At 38.7% G+C, this 23,542-nt stretch overlaps 1 protein-coding gene across 10 annotated transcripts in view; it reads right to left on the reverse strand.

The window, feature by feature from the left end:
• HTR4 (5-hydroxytryptamine receptor 4) overlaps positions 1-23,542 on the reverse strand; it is a 239,355-nt gene that overhangs the window by 76,713 nt on the left and 139,100 nt on the right. For all 10 annotated transcript variants that reach the window (XM_088133628.1, XM_088133626.1, XM_088133630.1 and 7 more), the window contains one exon: positions 19,807-20,375. In XM_088133628.1, the coding sequence (XP_087989754.1) occupies positions 19,807-20,375 (569 nt within the window). The remainder of the gene's footprint in view (positions 1-19,806; positions 20,376-23,542) is intronic.

Raw genomic sequence — 23,542 nt, forward strand, 5'->3', positions numbered from 1 at the left:
GGCATCAGTCATACCTTCAGAAAACAGATTCCATCATACAGTTTTGAGTCATCCCATCAACACACAAGCCTTTTTAAGCCATTCTTAGCATACTCTAAATGTATAGTATTGCAACACAGACTTGCTGTAAATGTAGATACACCTGAAAATATTTGGTTAAGTCAGGGATGGTTGAAAATTGATTCTTTAGACAAAGAGCAGAAGGCCACACTGCTTGCAGATGTAACTGATATGGCTGGAGATGAATTTAGTAATTTTCAGATTTATTTTTTTTTAGTTAATAAAAGTCCTGAAAGTTTCTATCATCCATTTCTAGTTAAAAGCTTTTCACAAAGAGAGATTAAAGAAAAACAGACATAAAAGAAGCAATGCACAGTGTCATTTGCATGAAAGGTTGCAAAGAAAAAAAAATCCCTTCTAATATAAATATCACAATTAAACCAGATACCATTGTTCTGACAACATGTAATATCTATCAAAGTAGAATACATGAATATGATTAAACTCTTGAAACCTCAAACCTTTTCATCCTTTCAAAAAAAATCCTTAATAGGCCCAAATTATGAAAATTAGCCAAATTGATTATTAAATGTGTGACCCTGTTCCTTGCAAAGATAGAAATCCATTCCATTATCTGAAGTGAAATCCAGAATTATCATTAAATATGACCTATTTGGCTTGGTCTCGTTCTATTTTTGTATTTTTGGCTGATATCAACAGGAATGTTAATATGATTCTGGATCAATCACTGTAGGAAGACATTATGTTCTTCTTGGCTATATGCCCAGTATCTGGAAATTATCAAAAGATCAAGAATTATGGATTTTTTGCAACACTAGAAGAAGAATCTTGCATCTGATGTGCAGCAATGAATCAGTGATAAATGTTTTTTTCAACTCTTGAATTAGTCTTTTTTTTGACAAAGGGGAGTAGAAGTCTTTCAAGCAAGAGGGTCGGTTTTTGAAGTTCTCTGGTTGGTACAAAACATCCAGGCCTTCCCTCTTGCCCATTTTTTAAATATTATATTGATCAATTTTGAGATTGTTTCAATCATTTCATATTATTATATGCATTTGTGCTGATTATTTTGGAATAATACATTTTAAAGGAATATTTTAGATAAGGGCTCCTCATTGTAACTTTCCAGTACAATGGTTAGCATAGCAGTGTAAGACAAATAGGAATGAGCCACAGTTGCCAATCCATTTGTTTTTTCTGTGTCAGAATTAAATGCATCTTGCTCCAGGGTTTATTTGTGCATGAGAACAAAAGAGACAGAATAATGAGCCCAACAAGGACACGTCCCACAGTTACCTACTGGGGTTCAGCTAAGCTGAGTTTGTTCACTTCCTATCAAACCGCTGTTCTTTATACCTACCATAAACTAGGAAAACAACTGCCCAATTGCTGGCATTCTAGGAGAGAGGTAAGAAAACAAGCCTGCTACAGATAACCGCATTTGAAAGATTCAGGCACCTTCCTTAATAGCTATGAACACATTTGGATATTGTGATTAATAGCCAGAGAAGCAGCTTTGAGGCTAGGCAGATTGGATAGCCAAGAATATATAAAATAAAAGAGCTGTCTTTTAAATACTGTCCAGATCCAGGAGTGCAAAAGCTATCTTTAGCTGAACTGGGAACGGGAAAAAATTGCCTCCTCCAATAGAGCACTTTCCCCCCCAAATAGCTAAGAACAATTTGCCTGAAAATATAATGAATGGTTTTAGTCTTTAGACAGTTTCCTCTCCAGGTCTCTGTTAAATGTCCGAGGGAAAAAAATATAAATCAGAAAGAAAAGAAACATAGAAAAAAACAGCATATCTGTATTGAAATGAAGCCCTTAAAAGAAGCTTTCAGTTAAATGGAGGACAATATGACATACATTTTACAGCTAACTTTGCATTGGTAAAAATATGTACATATTAAATCAGTGTTAATATAATAAACTCTTCCTCAGTCTTATCTTTTCGTTTGATGTACTTGGATGTTGAATGGCTTTTTTTTTTTAATCTGCGCTCAGTCGTTACCGACTCTGCAGTGACTGGTTGGACGAGTCCCTGCAGTTTTCAAGGCAAGGTGTTTCGGAAGTGGTTTGCCAGAGCCTCCTTCCTAGAGCAGAGCCCAGCTGGCGAGCGCAGGAGGCGGGGTTTCTGTTGCTTCGCGCCCTTTTTGGGCGCGCACGGTTTTTTGCGCTTACCAGCAACTGCTCCCGACTCCTTTTGCAAGGCGCCGCCAGCATTTTTCCTCCCACCGGAGTGAGAGTACCCATTTATCTACTCACGTGAGTTTTCGAACTGTTGGGTTGACAGGAACTGGGGAGGAAACAGGAGCTCACCCTGTTAACGCGAAGGCTGGACTCGAACCGCTGAAGTATCGACCATTTCTGGCCGGCAACATCAGCGTCATTAAGCCGCTGCAGAAATTGAGTTCATACATTGTACTAAGCAATGGTTTACTTCCCCATGGTGTATTATTAAATAAAGTACAAGTGAATGGGTTTGCATAACAAATTAAGCCATAAAGTTTTATTTACAAACCCCATCAAGGGTAAGCTTACAAATACACTAAGCCACAAGCAAACCAACCACGCTATGGTATAGCTTGATGTGTGAACCAAGTCACAATGAAGAATAAGGCAAACAAAATGTAAGTACTACCTTTGATTATTTATTTAAATAAAACAATTAAGCCCAGTTTACATCAAGTAATCTCAAAGTGGATACAGGTAGTCCCCAGTTTAAGAACGAGTTCTGTTCCCAAGGTCTGTCCTTAAGTCGAATTTGTATGTAAGCCAGAACAGTATTATTTTATATACTGTATAAGTGATATTGTGTAATGAACTCAAACCATTGCGCATTTAACTCAGATTTTGGTACAACAGGCTCCATTCTTAACTATGGATCATCCGTAAACCGGGCGTTCTTAACCCAGGGACTACCTGTATATGAAAGTGAATTCTGCTTCATTACTGATGTTATATCTTGAGACCATCTTTGCATAATGAAAATAATATATTTAAAATTCACAGAATGAATCTATTCTAGCAACTGAAAATGTGCATTCTGCATACATTCACTAAGGCTATGCCAATGACTGTGGCAGCTGCACCTCTTTAGGCTTTGCTAGGACACATCTACTTCCAACTGAAGCTTGAACAGAAACACCAAAGCAAACTCTGGCTGGAGCAAGTAGCATTTCTAAACCCATAACCCAGTGGATTCCTGCATTAGTGTAGACAGTAAGGAAGATTACCTTGACAGAGGTATGTAAGAACCATCACCTAGGCAAAAGGGGCTGAAACATTTTTTAAGTCTAGAGCAAAGAGATAACGTTTAGAAGCAGCTCAGGCAGATGCCTCCCTAATTCACTGGAGTATAAGAAGGGAAAGGAGATACAGCACAATCAAACTTGCAAGATTCTGTTATAGCCAATCTCAATAAAAATAGTTTTAGCCTTCTTATAAAGTAGATTTCTGGTCAGGTCTACCTGGTGGGGCTGACAACTAGGTTGGGAGTTAGACTAGATTATCCCCAAGATTCTTTCTAACCTTTATATTCATGGAATCTACCATTCTAATGGCATATGAGGCTCAGCAAAGGTTTTTTGGTGATGAAATAAATGAACAATATCATATATACCATGCTCCCTCTTATATCTTCCCGAAAAGGCAGCCACATTACACCATTGCTACAGGAACAAAGTTGTGCAGCATCAACATTACCTTTCAAGAATTAGAGTCCATAGATATAGATATAATAGATATACGTGGACAGAAAAACAAACAAAAGTTTATAAAAGATAGAGAGAAAAACCCATAGGAAAGAACAACTTGATGGTGATACCAATGAATAGGGCCATCTTTGCTAGATGTGTTCAAGCTGGAAATATATTTTTCAGGGATGCTGCCATTTAATTTTGATTCCTGTACCAAGCACAGGATTGGCCTCAATGATCTAAATTGCCCCTTTCAACTTCATGCAGTTATTGAGTCTAGGAAGGAAATGAATGGCTGAGGTATTTATGCCTTCTTACCAACTTGCATTCAGTCAGTAAATATTTTTCATGATTGGTAAAGAAAAGAGCCTAAAGTCGGAAACCATTCTGGTCCTTTATGGAGTAAAGATAAAAGAACTGACTGGTTCCTGCTGGCTCTTGTTGCTGCAAAATCTATAAGACTTAACTATCCTTATGCTGTATGTTTGAAACAGACAATCACTGTGCTTTACCACAGAAGTACTGTGCTGCAATTCCTATGAGCTGAAAACATGGGTTTCAAGCTACATTAACAGTTTATATATGATTCACCAATTCCTATGGATTTGGAGCTACCAGAACCAAAACATCTTTCTGATGCCAGTTGATAACTGGAATTTATAATAGGCTGTATTAGTCTGATGCTGAAGCTTCTTGCTAGAACAGAGTATTTTGCCATTCACAACTGAAACTGCAATTCAGTTTGCTATTGCCTCTTGCCATTGGAAGACTGCATCTTCAGGAATTGCACAAGGAACTCTCTACTTGTTAAAGCCAAAGCGCAGAGATTTCCCTTGATGCAAGTCCACATACACATATCCCCACACAAAAGATTTTAAATAGTGAAGGCAGGAGATATTTTGTACTTCATTCTTTTTTTCAGGGAAAAATCATCTCCTATTGCAGAGTACACAGCAATGCCATTTTGAGTGGGTGAATTCAGACAAACCTGAAATATATTCCTGTATGACCCCATTCATGCAGAACATTATACCCTCTTGCCATCGCTTAAATGGCATCCACCCAGAAGAAAGCTCTTGTGTTCCTACTGGCTTCCATGCAAGCTAAATCTCTTGATAATGTACCCCTTCATGCCATGTAGCTGACATCAGCACTAATTGATGTCTGATCATTCCAATGATTCGAAATTGCAAAAACCAATTTCATAGGAGGAATTATTAATTTGGCAATTATGAAGAGCAATTTCATAAGATCACGTAGAGGTATCATCACAGCAATTAGAATAATATAAAATCTGAACAGGACTTATATTGTAGATTAGAAGACTAGAGGTAAAATTGCTTGTCCATATATTATTACTCTCTTATTCTTGGGCCAGATTAAGGTTCCTAGGCATTTAAGCATGATGGTGGAAGAGAGCAAGAGAGTAGTATATGCCCTAGGGCTGTGCAGTGCTTTGGATTTAATCGGGAAGAGATGCCTTGGAATGAATGGAAAGGTGAACACAACTGTTGTCTACATTAAAGCAGCTGCTTCTTTTCCTAGAATTATGCAGCTGTTAAAGGGTGACTTGCACTGCAGTTGTGTGAACTTGAAAATAGATGTGGTTGTTTAAAGATTTATAAACAGGTGCTAGGTTCATGCTCACATGTATTTTAAAGTACTTCTTCCCCATCAAATCAAAATCCCATCAATCCCTAAAATACTATTTTTGAGAGCCAGTTTGGGGTAGTGGTTAAGGCATCAGGCTAGAAACAGCAAACTCTGAGTTCTAGTCCCACCTTAAACACAAAGCCAGCTGGGTGACCTTGGGCCAGTCACCTTCTTTCAGCCCTAGGAAGCAGGCAATGGCAAATCACTTCTGAAATCCTGCCAAGAAAACTGCAGGGACTGATCCAGGCAGTTGCCAGGAGTCAACACTGACTCAAAGGCGGCAACAACAACAATATTACAATACAATACAAGTAGTCCCCAGTTAAAGAACAAGTTCTGATCCCAAGGTCTGTCCTTAAGTCGAATTTGTATGTAAGCTGGAACAGTATTATTGTATAATTCTGTATAAGTAGTATTGTGTAATGAACTCAAACCATTGCATATTTAACTTGAATCATTATGTATTTAACTCAAATTTTGCTACAGTAGGCTCCATTCTTAACTATTGGTGGTCTGTAACCCAGGCATTCTTAACCCAGGGACTACCTATACACCATAATGCCTCTTTCATCAAGCTCCTGCCCAGATTTAGGACTCAGAATGGCAAACAGCTTCATTATAAATATTAATTAGTATATATCAGTGTTAGTCATCAAAGGACAGGAGACCATTTTTGTAATTGCAGTTGTTCTTTGCTGTGCCGGATCGTAAGTATGGGTGGGAGAGAGTGAGAGCGATTAGTCTATAGTGCTCACAGGAATATCCGCCTACATATCAGTCCTGCATAAAGGAGCAAGATTCATTCTGCTCTCACTGCAGTGGTATATACATCCATTTAAGCTAGGATTTTAGACTTAGAAATCCTGAAGCATTCAGATGGTTTCAACAACAGCTTTCTTACCTAAAGAGACTGTGCCTCTTATGACAAATCCAAACATTTAGCAAAATTAGAAGTACCCAGAGTGAAAAGACCTTACTGGGGTAATATGGGAATGAGAGCAAAGGGGGAAGCAGGAAGGAATTATTCGCAAACCTGATGCAGTATTGGATATTATCCGAAAATATATTTTGAAGGCCAAGGTACTTTCAGCTTATTATGCAGGAGACAAAGCTAATACAAAGGAACCCAAAATCATGGCAGTCAAGAAAATTATGGCTGTGACTCACATAGCTTTTTAAAGGTCATTTCAAAAACAATGGAGGCACCAGATTGAGTGGTCTTTATTCCCCTCCCCATCCACTGTCTGTTCTTGCATTATGTAGGGAACATAATTTAATCATGCTGCACTGCAACTAGTGCTTTGCTTCACATACGGAGCTAGACTTTGAATTGGCTAGATTAGACCATTTGCAATAATCGTAAAGAGTCTGCCTAAATTGTCTAAAGACTCTGAATACTTAAATTAATCCAGCAATTTGACAGGAAGTCAAAAGAAAATCCATCCACTCACAAATGTAATTTATCATTACTTTCCCCAATCTGGTGTCCTCTACAAGTGCTGGCCTACAATCCCCCTTCCCTAGTCAAGCCATGAAAGCCTCTTGGAAATGGAAAATATTAGCAATACACAAAACAGTTGGATTTCATGGAGGCTTAGAGTAATAAAATAACAGTAGATGGAGAGCTCTATCAGTAAGGCTAGGAACTCCTGAGCGCTAGTGCTAGGAAGAGCAGCAGGTGGTACCGGGGAGTGTACTGTGTTTTTTTCCCTCAGGTTTATTCAGCAGTCATGATAAGCCAATGTACAACTGCTTTTAGTAAGTCAAAGGAAGGTATATGCTCCTCTATGTGCACATCAAACAACCTAGAATTGTGGCAATAAAGTTGTGCTGGATTTATTCACCCATTGTGTTGTGGGGGCTCCTTTATTTCATCCCATTCCCACAAAACTCCATTACACGTAAATCCCTTTGCTAAGTGATAGGCATCTGAGTTTTCTTTGGTGAATCCTCAGTTGAAAATCACTGCAATGTAAGTAAGTTCATTTCTTTTTCATAGAAGGTCAGGGTTTGAAAGGACCTTGTAGACCATGTTACTCAACCCTTTGTAGTGCAGGAATCCACTACTACAGTATCCTTACAGCTATCTTTAAACATCTCTCAAGACAGTATATTTTATTGTTTCAAGAGAGAATTCTTCCTGATGCCAATCAAAATTTGCTTTACCATAATTTAATCTCCCTATTTCTTATTTTGTCTTCTGGAAAAGGTCTAGCCAGTCTTCCACAACCAGTTTGGATCCATTAAAAACCCAGTTCCTTTTTGCTTATATTACTGCTCAGTATGGTCTCTCCCATCCAGAACTCATGCATTTGATTTTTCCTACACAAATAAAGGATTTTGCGTTTTTCCATGTTGAAATTTATCTTATTAGCCCATTATTGTAAGCCGATTATTCCATCTAATTAAGACCCTCCTGAATCCCAAGATTGCCCTTTGAAGTGTTTGCCATCACTCTGTCTTCGTGTTGTATAAAAATTTCTAAGCCCTCATTAAAATTATTTATAAATATGTTGAACAGCACAAGGCCTAGAATGGAGCTCAGGGGTACAGCATACAACATCTCCTTCCAGCCTTATACAGAGTCATTTATGTGCACTCAGGTACTGTGATGGAATGTATCTAGGAGGAGGAGAGAGATGTGGGAGATCAAGGCTACCAGGAAGGAGGGGGTGCATTCCAGGAGGGGGGAAGAGGCAAGAGGCTGCACAGTCTAGTCTGCAGGAGGAACGTGGGAAGCAAAAGAGGTTCAGCATAGCCACTCCCTAGAATCTCACAGGGTATATCCGCTAGTTGCTGTAGGATAGATTTAGTTTGGCAAGATTCTGTCTATAAGGTGTAAACTAATAAAGGAACTGGACTGCACTGTTTTATCATTGTTCTTGGGCTGGGCCTGACAGGTACAGTTGTTCAATCAGCTCTGTATCCATCTAATGGTAGCATAGTTCAGCCTACCTTTTGGCATCTGCTCTACTAGATTTAATGGGAGACTTTGTCAAATGCTCTGCTGAAATGTAAGTCGCACTACATCCACCACATTCCCACGGCCACCTAAACCAATCACTGTATCAAAAAAAGAGATCAGGCCAGTCTGACATGATTCTTGATAAACCCATGCTGGCTTCTTGCCAAGCAATACATTCTTTCCCAAATCTTTACAAATCGACTGCTTAAGAACCTCTTCCAGACTTAATTTTCCATGAGACATACATGTGTCACCATTTCCTTTACCGAGTCGTTCCTGAATTTATATGTCTCTTCACTACAACTTAATTGCACCTGACAGCTAGGTAACTGCTCAGAGTTTCCTTTCTTTCCCAATATATAAAGAATGTGTGCAGCACAATCATAGCATATTTTGGGATTCAAGGTGAGCCTATTCAAGTTGCATTCACTTACAATGCATGAAGCAACTTTTCCCCAAAGATAATAAAAACAGGGGAAGGTAAATTATTATGTTAATTAGTACAGAAGGTATCACTCACCATATTTTACAGTCAGAATGCAGCAGTTACTTTGAACTCCCCCCCCCCAAAAAAAGATCAAAATGACAATGTTTTCAAATAATACTAGGCACCATAAAGCACATGAAATTCAGGTCACCTTGGAATCCTCTAGTGACAACTTATCAAGCTTCTACAGCAGGAATAACTTTATGGGCAAAATCCCTTTTGCAGGAATACCATGGTGGCAACTGAAATAGGCAGGCAAAACCATAGCAGAAGGTCTGGTCACACCACCTCTGCTGCCTCTCTTACAGCTCTCAAATATATAGCTCGATGATGAGGTTTAAAGACTATTGTCTTGAAAAAAAGAGTAATAAAAATACCATCTGATAACAATAGATAACCAAACATAGGGGGAGGATATACTTTACCAGCAGGAAAGATTTTAGATACCTAGCTGCATGTTTCCTCTTAATTACAAATTTGTAATGAAGAGTTTTTCAGCCTTCTGAAGCAGAGAACAGCTTTCTCTTTTACATGGGTGCATGCACACATGGACACAGACACACACAGACACAAACAGTAATGCAGCAGTAGCAAGAATTGCATGTATACTGATGAATGTAACAGTCACACAGTACAAAACATACAGAGCAAATTGTTCACAAAATAGAGCCTTAAAGGCTCTCAAAATGTAACATCTGTACACAAGTTCATTCCAAGGGCCACTGGCCATGCTGAGTAGACTGCTTGGAGTTGTGATTCAGTAATATCTGGTGTCCCACCTAGTATTTTCTTTTCTGAGTCAAGTATTTTATATTCCATCCATTAAAGATGCAATAATTCTGAGGGGAAAACAAATCCTTGAACACAGTCTTTCAATTACAACTTGTTAATCCTTGCACCTATTCACCTGAACATTTGCAGATTACTTTTCTAACAATATCTGTACAATGTACTTCATTAATGCTTAAGTACATTGTACAGATATTGTACTTGGAGAGGGAAGTGATGTCATTAAACATACCAACATTTAAACAGTCTTTTGGATTAAATCTCAGGCGCCTGTTTTAGAGGGTTTCATCTATGTCTGCCTGCACTTACATTTCGGTATCAACAAGACTTCATTTTTTGTATTCTTATTTGATTTTGGAAAGCAGAGAGGGAGCTGGCTTTGACCCTAGAAACCTTTGCAACAGTTCAATCCACCCTTATGTATGCAGGCCCCAAGAAATTATCCCAAGGGACTATGGCCTTTAACGATCCCTCTCCAAGCATGATTCTCTGTGGGTTTCCCTACTAGCAGGACAGTTTTGTAGTCAGTTTTGTCAAAGGTAGCCCAACATCAACAATTCTGTACAGGTAGGAGAACATTTTTAGTGTGCTGACGATTTAAGTTGGATAGATATGGGAGTGCAGAAACTTCTACAGATGGGATTTTAGAGTGGAGTCCTTGGTGCTCTCTGAGCTTGGTTGTTTGCTTGCAGACATTTCATTACCCAACTAGGTAACATCATCAGTGCTCATGGGAGATGGGATTTCAATTTGAACTGATATGAATGCAATTGCATGAGAAATTTGGCTTTCCTTTGAGACAAGCTTCTATCAATCCCCAAATTCTGATCTTGAGCTTAGAGAAGTTTTCTACAATCTTAAGGAACACCTACTTAGTCATATGTCTAGATATTATAATTTGACGTAACCACTCAAACATTGAATTCTACTGTACCTACTAGTTACATGCAACTCTTAGAATGGCATAATTCTCCAAAATTCATAACTTCTACAACATTCAGTTCAGTATAACTTTAAAAGTTTAAGCCCAACTGTGCACCCTTTTAATTTATGTATCTGACAGTACATCCTTTTCAATTTATATATCTGTCCCTGACTGCAATAAAAGCTCTCTTGCTTCATCAGATTCATGTTTCAATAAATAAACCTGCCACTTTAATGCTGGAAGGAACTGAAATTTAACCTATCATTAGTATTTGTAAAAAGGAGAACTCAATCCAGATTTCAAGGCACCCACTTGAATTCTATATTGTCTAGAGTACACTCAAGCATGCCATTTAGCACAGTGCTGCTTTTGGCTTACCAATTCAATACTTATAGCTAGCAAATACATAATGCTTGCAAATGTGATCAAATACATATTTTTGAATTTTCCAAAAATATTCCCCACTTATAACAAACTTATATTTGTTTCCAACTTCGAAAACAAATATAAGTTATAGCTCTATGGAGGTGTATAACCAGTTCTATATTCCCACATAAAACTCAGTTTTACAGTTTGTGGAAGTCTGCCTGTCTTGTGTTATTAGCACAACTGCAGGTAACCACACAACTAGTGCTAGTTCACCAGTGTTTGGGGTTGGGACAAATCTGGAATGTTCAGAGTAGAGTAGTCCCACTACAAATAACTCCTACGGGAGATCTGTCTGTTATCAAAATGGCTGCCACAATGGGCATGACCTGTCATAAAATGCTCATTTACCAGAATGCAAATTAGTCTCCCAGGACGTTTTTACTATTTCAGTGAGACTGTTGCGAGGCATAAAGGCTCTCCTAAAAATAAATATTAGGACATACAATGCTTTGGTTTCTATTCAGGAAGGGAAGGAGGGAGGGAGGTGGTCAGACAGAGACTGGGCAAATGGTGGATACTAAGAGAAGTGGTTATGGGCACGATCATGTTTATGATTTCGCAGTGTATAATGGTGTGTCGGAAAGACTCTGGGAGATGGGAGAAAGAGATGCTGCCTAGGGAATGGTCAGATAAGAGACAGCATAGCTCATAGCAGCATAATGGGCAGAGCAAAAGGGTTGGAAGGGACCCTCCCTAGGTTCTCAGGCTATAAAGGTGAAGGTGGGAGAATTGTACTTGCAGACTTGCAAGATTGATGTCAGCCTTACCAGATAGACCAGAGAGGAAACAAGACTAGATAAACTAATTCTACTTTAATGTAAGCAAAGAATCTTTTGGATGATCTCAGGTATGGGTGGGATGGGCGTTATGCATCCATCCTTGCCCTACTTGATCTCTTGGTAGCTTTCAATATCATCGACCATGGTATCCTTCTGGATTGGCTCAGAGGATTCAGGGTGGATGGCATGGTGATGTGCTGTTCACCTTCTTTCTCCAGGGTTGATTCGAGTCAGTGGTAATCTGGGAGGGAAGATCCCGCCTTCGGCCCCTACTGTGTGCAGTGCAGGGGTTGGTGCTCTCTCCACTCCTATTCAACATCTACATGAGGCAGCTGGGTGAGCTCGTCTGTTGCCATGGGGTGAGGTATCATCAGTATGCTGATGATACCCAATTATACCTCTCTGCCCCTGGCGAATGAAGCCATGCTGTGAATATCTTATCCTAATGAGGCTGTAAGGGTCTGGATGGGGTGGAACAGACTTTGGCTCAATCCTGATAAGACCAGGTAGCTCTGGGTTTTGGGGCCCACTGGTTCTAGAACTCTGCCATTTTGGTTCTGGATGGGGTTGCACTGCCCCAGACAGACCCCGTGAGCAATCTGGGGATCCTCCTAGACTTACGACTCCTGCTTGAAGAACAGGTGGCAGTCGTGGCTAGGAGGACCTTTGGACAACTTCGTATTGTGTGCCAGTTACTCATGTTCCTAGATCGAGGGGCTCTCCTCACAATCATTCAATCCCTAGTCACCTTCAGGTTGGACTGCTGTAATGTGCTCTATGTAGGGCTTCCCTTGAAGAGTATCTGGAACTGGTGCAAATGCAGCGGTATAGGCAGTTATGTGTGTTCCTAGTAGAACACATGTTACAGCTCTGCTCTGCAAGCTGCATTGGTTACCAGTTTGTTTCTGGGTCCAATTCAAGGTGCTGATTTTGACCTTTAAAGCCTTATGTGGCATGGGACCAGGTTATCTGAGGGACCGTTTCTCCCTGATTACAACTGCCCTTCCCACCAGATCCAGCAGAGAGGGCATGCTATGGGTCCCGTCACTAGGGAGCTACATTTGGTGGGCCCTAGGTGGCGGACCTTCTCTGCTGTGGCACCCACCCTATGGAATATCCTTCCCCCCCAAAGTGAGGCTGACTTCATTACTTTTGACTTTTCAAAGTTCCCTCAATCCTGGTTGTGCCATCAGGCCTGGTGAATTATTAAGGTGGCTACATTATTGTTAACATCTCTTCACCTAGTATTCCTTTTTTTAGTTTTTTTATAGTTTTTTAATGTTTTTAATAATTATTATAATATTGATTATTTAGTATTTATTAACTACCTGTTTTTAGCTTTGTTGTATGCCATCCAGAGTCATTTGCCCTAAGATGGGCAGCTATATAAATTTGATAGATAAATAAATAAATAAATTCAAAACTTTTAAGAAGCTTTCCTTGGTACAGAGTTCAAGATACTTGTGCTGATCAGTACTGGAGCACATTATACTACTGTCTTTACCTGAAATGAAAAACAGCTCTTAATTTAAAATGAATTTAAAATATCTCTCCATTTTCATTTGAGGAAAAAAAAAACTTAGTTTCTCTTCAAATAGTAGCTCCGGACTCAGTTTAAAATAGCTAATATTGGCCTTTAAAGCCTTAAATTGTATGGAGCAAAGTTATCAAGGACTGACTTTGTTTCTGCCATTTCCTTAGGTACACACTGAAAGGCCTTATACATAGGTCTACCATTAAAATTAGTTATGTTAGTGGTTATGAGAGAAAGTCTTTTTACTAGTGGCCTATATTTGCTTCCTTCTGAATTCAAAGTTCCTCTTTCCTTTGAACTGGCCTTCAAGGATTTTTTTAAAAAATCAATCAGTTTTAAAAGGATTTCCTGAATTTTAAAGTATTTTCTCTGATTTTAGTGATAACATGATTTTTATTGTTCTGACTGAAGCTTTGTGCTACTATTTTGGTCAATGTCACATATTGATTTTAAATTGAGTGATAACATGATTTGATATTGATATTTGATATTGATTTTAAATTCAATGATAACATGATTTTTATTATTCTAACTGAAGCTTTGTGCTACTATTTTGGCCAATGTCACATACTGATTTTAAATTCACAATATTTATTGTAATCTATCTTGAGAAAGCTTTCCGTCATCTTTATTCTGCAGCATATTAGTGCCTCGGTTATTGTATCATGTCTCAGAGAAATCTTGAAATGGCCACATTTTAACAGAATGGTAGGTCAGAATTCTGGAGATTTTTACATACTGGTATACATAGCCCAACTGTTGCCACTTAACTCCTTCTGTAGTGAGAAAGATATTTGAGACAGAAACTGAAAGTTTGTCATTATATGTGAACTGAGATTTCTCAAATATTACTCCCACACAAGCTAGGAATCATGGTATGCAGTTCTGGCTTACAAATGATAACATGCACAAGACATCACTGATGAAAAGAAGCTAGCATCTTCTGGAATTCTGGTTTGTTGGTTACATACTAATATGTCTAATTTCTGACTGAAATACGTTTGTTCTGATTTCCTTGGAGCATTTAAGACAGCAGTGTCTTAAAAATCTTCAGTTTTTATTGAATCAGTTTCAGAGAAGCATACAAAGAGGTGTACAGTAACCTCGTTAATCAATGTTTAGAGTTAATGTAAATATTACATTACCTTTGAATCTGCCCAGTTCTTTTTTCTTATAAGAGTTTGGGTTGTTTTTTTTTAAATAAATACATTTTCCACTACTGTATTGTATCCTTATACATTTGATTCCTTTCATTTGACACTTTTATTAAGAAATAAATTCAGCTTCTTTCTGAACCCATTTCAAAAGCTCTTCTCTTCCCATACTTGGATCCATTATTTGTAGCAACATAATCAAATCTGTTAGATGTGTGTATGTCTACAAGAAAAATAAATAAATAAATAAAAATCCATAACTGCAGCAGGATGCATAAATGTGTGAGTAAATGCATACATACATATATAGATATAAATATAGAGAATTAGAAAAAAGCATACAGAAAATAAACAGCACAAGAGTTACAGAAGATAAATGAAAAGCATCCCTCAATGCTGGCCTGAACATACCTTATATAACATCAAACAACAAGGATTGTCATTAAATGTCTCCCTCAATTTGCTGATGAGCCTCATATGTTGTAACTACACCAAAGAGCTCACTATTCTTTTCTCTGCTAACCCAAATGTTCAGGAATGTAAGGAAATATTGCTGTCAACACAACACATTTTTCCCCATAGGGAAAATAAATTGCAAAGACAGAATTTGTTTTATATTCTACCTTTCCTCCAGGAACTCAAGGCAACATATGCAGCATTCCTTCCTCCCATTTTTTTCTGAAATCAACAAACCTGTGAGGTGCTTTGCGCTGATAGAGAGTGACTGGCCCAAAGTCAGCCATGAGCTTTACAGCTGCAGGTAGATTTGAACCCCATCTTCCGACTCTTAATGCAACACCTTAACCACTATGCTACACTGAATTTCCTTATATTCTCCCTCTTACCAAATGTGCATGTTCCTTTGGGTCTCGCATGTTAGAAAAACTAGCATTATGAGGTGCAACAGATATCCTACCCTTCAACAAAATAAGAGCGGGTATGGATTATTTCCAGGATCCCTGTAATCCTAACTCTCATTATTCCCCAAATTGAGATATTAATTTCCTTTCCAGGGGGTCCAGTCTATACATCCACTGGAGTTAGAGTGTCACTATAAAATTCTCCCTGCATGATAGATTATATTTAGGAAATTAGATCTGTTGGGAAAGCCTCAGGTGGCTAGTCAATCAATGAAGCACACGTCTTGCTTTCTTTTACCCCTGAGATGATCATAGCTGGAGAGCCATACCTTTCCCATGATGTAGCGAGTAGTATAGAATCTTTTCTCCAGCTAAGTAGCAGCTGTGACTTCAGCCACTTCCTTGCAAAACTCCACCACTGAAACACAGGTATAAAGCTACAGGTATAAAGTAAGTCTCTTGGGGTGGGAGGAAGGCTCTCTGCTGCTCCTAATACCATTAGTTGGCTGACTCCAATGGCACCTTTTTTAAAAAAATTGGCTCACGTAATGTAAGCCCAACTCTACAGAGAGCACAATGGACCACCAATCATAATCAGGATGAGTCTCTATCCTTAATTCCCAGGTAAAGTTTTTAGTCACACAGGAAGCTAAGAAAATAGCTTCCTCATCAGTTCAGGAAGCTGAGGAAACAAAACATAATTGCTGCCTGATGAAGCGGGTGCACAGCACGCATTTCTGTGCAGTCACATTCGATCGTTAAGGGTCTCCAGCTGGGAGAGGATGGATACAAGCGAGCCGGCATGATGATGAAGCAAGTTTTCACGGTTAAGTAGAGTCTGGAAAATGTCGAGGCATTAAGATTTATTTAACATGAACCAGCGAAAGAAACATAAACTACCTGGCTCCCTTGAAACATTTATGTATTATCCATCACAGCAACTAAGTAAAAGTTAAAGGTCATAAGTCCACATGACCTTTACAAAAAACAACAGCAATCTCAAATAAATGATGGCTGGGATATACCTAAGCAATTCCATAAACCAAACAAACATTTTGTGAGCCATAGTGACAAATCCTTAAGCTTTCTTTCAGGGGTAAGCAACCTGCATCTCCAGAATCCCCCTCTGTCCAGGTCAACAATTTACCATCATTCTGAGGCAGGAAAAAAAAAAAAAAAGCTGGAGCATAAACCCTAAAATATTTTAATATATTTTAAAAAGAAAAAACGACTTTTTAAAATATTATCACGATTATTATTTGGATTATTTATATAACTGCCTTTTCAAAATGAGTTGGAGCAATAATTAAAAAATACCCCCCCCCCAAAAAAAACCCTACTCAGGGCAATAAATAAAAGCTAACATAAAATACAGAACATATCCTCCAACTTGAATATATGCCTTTTTCATCCCATGCAAACTGCCAAAAATATTACCAAGATACCAAACAGCTGCCTATCTCTGGACTATGTAACACATGCCACAAAATCACAGACCTCCCCATTTTTTAGAAGGCCCTGCTTCTACTTTAAAGCACGAACCTCCTAAAGTTAATTTTCTCCAGATGAAACAACTTCCAACCCACAAATAGCAGGGGGAAACAATAAATACCATGTGCCAGTAAGAAAAAAGGCCACTCTAGCATGACCCGTATCAATTGCTATACATATGATCCTGTGCATTATTAAGCTCCTTCATATATAGAGAAAAGGATTCTGGGATTGCAGGCCCCACCAACAGTCTGCTGTCATATGAATCTATCCATCTGTTGAGTTCTTCTGAGACTCTGCTTTACAGGTGTTTCCACGAAAATCAGTTCAGTTCCATCTGATTTTTAAATGATTTCCCCAAACTGCATCTCTCCATATCCATGTGCACTGAAACTGACATCTTTGGAAATTTGGTGATGTGGTTTGCACCTCATAAAATACTCATAAATTGCATATATTAGGGAAAAATAAGTACAAATAATACATTACATTATGAGAACTTTTTTTCCAAGTGTACAGAAAAACTGTATACAATAGATATTAGGAGTAGCACACATGAAAATCCACACAAGGTTTCATGTAGTGTTTGCTGAATTTGTAAATCAATGTGGAAACAAAATATATTTATAGTCAAGAAAATAAGAAACTGAGCAAAAACAAAACTGAGAGATTTGCCCTAAAATACAAATTTATTTTCACTTACTTAAAGATATTAATGTAGTATTGACTTTTTCCCATTTCTAGCTTTAAATCAAGAGTATTCTATTTTCCCAAGCCTTTGAAAGATAATTTTTTTGCTGTTTTTTTTTAAACATGGTTTTCTTTAAAACCATACACCCCGTTTTAAGAGTAATTGTATTTTAATGTTTGAGAGCAACTTTGAATAGTAGGCAGTGAAATATGGAATATAAATAATTCAAATGAACAAATAAGGCTCAGGGTTATTCAACACATGTTCTTTATGTGGTTGAAACTACTAGTATAACCTGCAAAGAACCATCACAGATTTCTCATGTTCCCTAGACTTACCATTTGATTCTATCTATCTATCCATCCATCCATACAAGGGATTTATGCTACTCTAAGATCAGATCACCACTCTTGTCATCCCACACCACTGCCTCTGCTCAGCAGCTGAACGGATTTGCTTCCAGCTCAACTGTGGTGCAAAAAGAACCATTCTCAGCTGGAAATGCAGAAGTTTGGTGGAGTTTGCAGGCAAGCATCTCCACGGGAGGGAGAACTTTTGCTTCAGCCCTCCTGAACATCAGCTGCCCACCAGGTCCTCTAAAGGAAAGGTTGCCTTGACAGTTTTGCAAATCCCACTTCCTGTAACAGGGAAAGCAGGAAAAGGTGAAATGCCTAGGATGCTGTCAGTTTCCCTCTTCTCTTAGGGAAGGGGCAAGCAATGCAAAGCAACAGGCTGCTTAATTTCCCCCCCTTTTTTTCTTCTTTTTTTTTCTCTATGGAATGGATTAAAAGGATTTTTGTTATTGCAGAACCTGCAGCAGATGAGGTACTGACGTGATTTTCGCTAATTTAATCTGCTTGAATTAGAAGAAAATTTTCAAACTATTGTTGAGGGACTGGGGAATGAAAATAGCAGCAGCAAGAAAGTGCCCACTGTTTACCTATTAATACTTTTTTTCTTTTTCTCTTAATAGCAAAACTATCCATCCTACAGCATTATCAGCAAGAAAAATTAACAACTTGATGCTGCCTTGGGGAAACCCTTCAAAATAACTGTAATCATGACCAAATATCTGTCTGTTTTGCAGAAAGCATTCCATTACACAGAGATTAGATTATGTAGAGATGAGAAGCTTACTGGAGGTTAGGAAATGTTTCATGTGTTATGAACATGCCTCTTAGCTGAGATCTAAGGGAGATATCTTGAAGATACTGCAACTGCCAGAGATTTGCTATGCAATGACCCAGGAGTGTGTGCTTTGTATAGAAGCGGCCCACTCGGAATTCATTCCTTTAGTTGTGGTTGATGCTGAACCTTTTGGACCTTCAGTACAAGTTTAAGATATATCATGGCTGGTGTGGATCTTCCAGGCTGTGTGGCTGTGTTCTGGAAGTTTTGTTTCCTAACGTTTCGCCAGCATCTGTGACCGGCATCTTCAGAGAGCAGGAGCACACCAGGACATGTGAGCAGCTCACACAATGAACATACTAATCACTCCCAGCAGCCACTCGTTAACAACTCAATAGAAGAAAAAACCCTGCCTAATCCCCAGGAAGATAAACACATATTCTGACACCAAAACAAGCAGCCACTCGTTAACCCAAACCCCACCCCCCACACACACACCCTAACCCCCCACCACACACACCCAATCCCCCCCCCCCCCGATCTCTATAAATACCCACAAAAGGATCACCTCATCCTGGGCACAGAGAGAACTGCTCCTGTCTGTGCTCCTGTTCTCTGAAGATGCCGGTCACAGATGCTGGCGAAACGTTAGGAAACAAAACTTCCAGAACACGGCCACACAGCCCGGAAGACCCACACCAGCCATCGTATTCCGGCCGTGAAAGCCTTCGACAATACATTAGGATATATCTCTCGACCTAGGCTTTTCACTGAACCATGTTCTTATTTAACACAATATAATTTTGTTCACACAAACACCCTTGTCTTTGTAGTTTCACCTCAACCTGTCTCACACAAAACTGAAATTTTACTCATTAATGGCCTCTCTGCAAATTTAAAGGTAACAAAGAAGAGAAGTTTAAGCACACACACACACACACACACACACACACACAGAAATTCTACTGTACTGCAAAAGTTTCATGAAATTTCTGTCCCTCCACCTGAAAATGTATATAGACATTTAGAAAATTATAAATTAGGATATGCCACTAATTAAAGTAAAAATATCAGGTTTCCTTTATGAATTCATAAACTAACAGCTAAAACATACTCAGGAAAAAATATTTTCTCAAACATTTATTTAAAAAAGAAGTATGTCATTCTTTTAGCTTCCATCAAAGTAGATACAGTCTTGAACTCACCTCAATACATGAGTTGATCCATTGATAGTAGTTGTAGAACAAGGTACAGTTTGTTCCAAGATGGAAGGCCTTCGATACCGTTCATCACCACAACACAAGATGATGAGGAAGGCACGTCTGAAAGACTTGTTCAAGAATGCATAAAGGAAGGGATTCAGTCCTGAATTGATGTATCCCAGCCACAAGAAAGCAGTCCATATCTGACCAGGAACTGCATAATGTATGAAAGGGTCTATTATGTTTGTGATAAAGAAAGGTGCCCAGCATAAGCAGAAACAACCCATGATGATACAGAGGGTCTTTGCAGCTTTAGTCTCAGTCTTCATACGGTGTGTGCTATGCTGATCTGGATGGTGGGGCCGCCCATCAGTTGGTGCCCCTGCACGCTGTAGGATTCGTATCTGGTGAGCATGCTCCCTAGCTGTAACATATATTCGGTAGTAGGCTAGAACCATTAGCAGAAATGGAATGTAGAACGCTACAACTGAGCAGGTGATGGCATACGGCTTGTTGACCATAAATATGCAGTAAGTTGAGTTGGACACATTGTTGAACTGCCTTTTCTCTATCTGAGGAGGTGAACAAAAAGGCAGAGAAAGGTTAGAGGCCTACTGAAATATCCCTGATAATAAAACATTCTTTCTTAGTTTCATTTGCCCATGCATACAAATGAGGTTAGCGTCACCAATCTTTCTTCAGCAACCTCTAATCCAATTTTTTTCTCACACTTAGCAAATTTTTCTTTCATAATTATGATTTGTCCTATTAATTGTATTTTTCCATTGTTGTTAACTCTCTTGAATGTTTCCTCTATATTCAGCAACTCTTGAATTACTTCAAAAAGAAAATATGGTATTGAAATATCAGAATGGGGAACAAATAAAATGCAATTAATAATAATGATAATTTATTAAATTTTTATGGCGCCCAACTCTGAGCGACTCTGGGCGGTTACTTTTTGAGTGTGTAAAAATCTGTTCTGTTGTCCAGTATATATATGTTTTGGTGAAGGGTGGGGATGGGAAGAGAAAGAAAATTAAACATTACTAAGTTTCTGAAGAAAATATTGTATTTATTATAATGAATGCCATTGATTGATGTTGTAAACTCCAGATCTGGAAATTGTGGTTCCAAAATACCTGGAGGATATTTTGCAGGATTCCATGCTGAGAAAGACTATTCTACACACGGAACCAGTGACAACCATTACAGTAGAGATGATGCCAAATATCAGTATTATTTCATTCAGCTCTGCAGGAAGGGAATTTCAGGAGTTGTGATTTCATTACATTTGAAAGGGCCAGAGTGATAAACCGGCTCAGAACTTTTCTCCATCTGCTCATGATTCCCTGCGATAGCTAGGGTGAGTTAAAAAAAAACAACAAAAAAAAACCCCTCAAATGCTATAGAATCTGCATGGTTACTATGAACTGTACAGGTAGTCCTCACCTAATGACCACAGTAAGCAAATCACTACAGTCATTAAGCAAATCACATGGTCATTAAGTGAATCCAACTTCCCCAATTGATGTTTTTTGCTGCAATTCGCTTAACAACCATCGTAAAAAAATCACAAATCTCATGGTGCGTCAGTTTGCGACAGTTGTAAGTGCAAGTACAGGTCGTAAAGCACTTTTTCTGAGGCCATTGTAACTTCAAACCATTGTTAAATGAATGGTCATTAAGGACTACCTGTATGAATTAAAAACAAAGTTTACATCAGATCCATATTTCATGGAAAGAATATTTATTTATTTATTTAAATTTGTATAGCTGCCCGTCTCAAACCAGTGACTTTGGGTGGCGAACAATCATAAAAACAGTTAAAACAGAATACAAAAAAGAAATTAAACACAGATAGCAGCCAAGAGATATTATACTCCATCGGTGTCAACGTAACCAGGAAATGGGGCCCTCCAGATACTTGGACCCCAGGCCTGGGCACATAGCCAGGTGTTCAAGGCCTTCCGAAAGGCCAGCAGGGTCGGGGTCATCTTAATCTCAGGAGGGACGATGTTCCAGAGGACAGGCACTATGGCAGAAAAGGCACACTACCTGGTCATTCCTTGGCCAACGGGACCTGTAGCATGCCCATCCTGCCAGCCCGGATTGGATGGGTAGAAACAACAGGGAGAAGACGGTCCCTCAGGTAACCTGGTCCCAAGCCATGAAGGGCTTTAAAGGTGACAACCAGCACCTTGAAATGCACCCGGAAACACACTGGCAACCAATGCAGCCCCCAAAGCAGTGGTGTTACATGTGCCAAACAGTTGACACCATTTACAACTCATAAACAGTGCCTCTCGTGTTACTGACAGCAAACTCTGTAATGGATAAGGAAGCTCCATTTAAAGAACTATTATCATGAGAGATGGAATAATGTCAGTATAAGGCAATAAATACAGAAAAACAAACTTTCAGAAAGGAAATCAATGGAGAGTAGGGAGGGGATTAATTAAGCAAACGTTTTATTTGAACAATACATCTACTGAAGTGTTCTGGAAAGCAGTCTAAATGCTGTTGTGCATTGTCAATCATCCAGTATGCCTAATAGAAGACAAAAGATATCCAGAGTATATGTAAGAATGAATGTCTCTTCCATGAGCTGATTACTGTGTGACTCAGCATACAAAGCCTTGATCACTTAACTGTTGTTTTCTTTTCAGTCTAATAGTAAAAAATGGCTGTGTCTCATCCTTCTATAATACTTCTGAATTAAAAGACAAATTGACTGGGAAAATAGATTATTAAGAGCAAAATAAGCATTCTTTTTCCTATCATAATCTTCTAGGATTCTGGGATTGTAAAACCAGAAATCTCAGGTTAGGATGATTCCAAAGGGATGATTCCATCAATATTATGGAGAGACGCAGACTTGTTAATTGATTCAAAACATCTACCTTTGGGTCTTACTGTAGATCAGTGTTGTCCAAACTTGGCCACTTTAAGATGAGTGGACTTCAACTCCCAGAATTCCCCAGCTAGCACAGCTGGCTGGGGAATTCTGGGAGTTGAAGTCCACTCATCTTAAAGTGGCCAAGTTTGGACAACACTGCTGTAGATTATTGTTTATACTTATCTGTAGCTGTCTATAAGGCATGAAGATTTATACTGCTATGCAAGTCTCTATTGGCAGTTGCAAATTTTCTTAAAATAACAGGAATCTTAGGAAGTAGAGTTGATTAACAACATTGAGTGAAAAAGAATATAAAACTGCAAATCCTGAAAGGAAGCAAAAGTAAATGATATGACGTAGAATAAAATTTGTTCCATCTTTATGAGTTCTCACTGAGAATTCCTGGAAAAGGCTTATCTTCTTTTTAAAGCTCTGTTTGCATTGCCTTTCACTTTTGTTTTCACTTGTAATTGTTAAAAAAAAAAAAATCTAGGTTCTGTAGTGAGTTCTGGTACCTCTCAAAACTTCATATATATTTTTTTTCTTTCAAAACCTTGAAGTTCATCACAGCTCAGAGAGGCCTTTCCAATGCAAAAGCTTCCAAATACTTATTTTTAGAAGCTCCTGGATCTGTGTGGTTACAGAACTGTAGAAACATGATACACAGCTTAGAAAAGTTCCCAACAGCCTTGGGGGCAAGAGAATGGTCCAAAATTTGATGTTATTTGGCTGATTCCACCCCCAACCTTCTAGGCTACATGAGTCATAGAATAAGTAGAACCGTAAATACTCCACGTTCTCCCATGTGGTCAGTAGCTCTAATGAAAATCAAATATGCTG

This window comes from Python bivittatus, unplaced genomic scaffold (assembly GCF_059951505.1).
Source record: "Python bivittatus isolate LINGU-HERP-01145 unplaced genomic scaffold, Pbiv_v1 ctg000080_np1212, whole genome shotgun sequence".
Lineage (NCBI taxonomy): Eukaryota > Metazoa > Chordata > Lepidosauria > Squamata > Pythonidae > Python > Python bivittatus.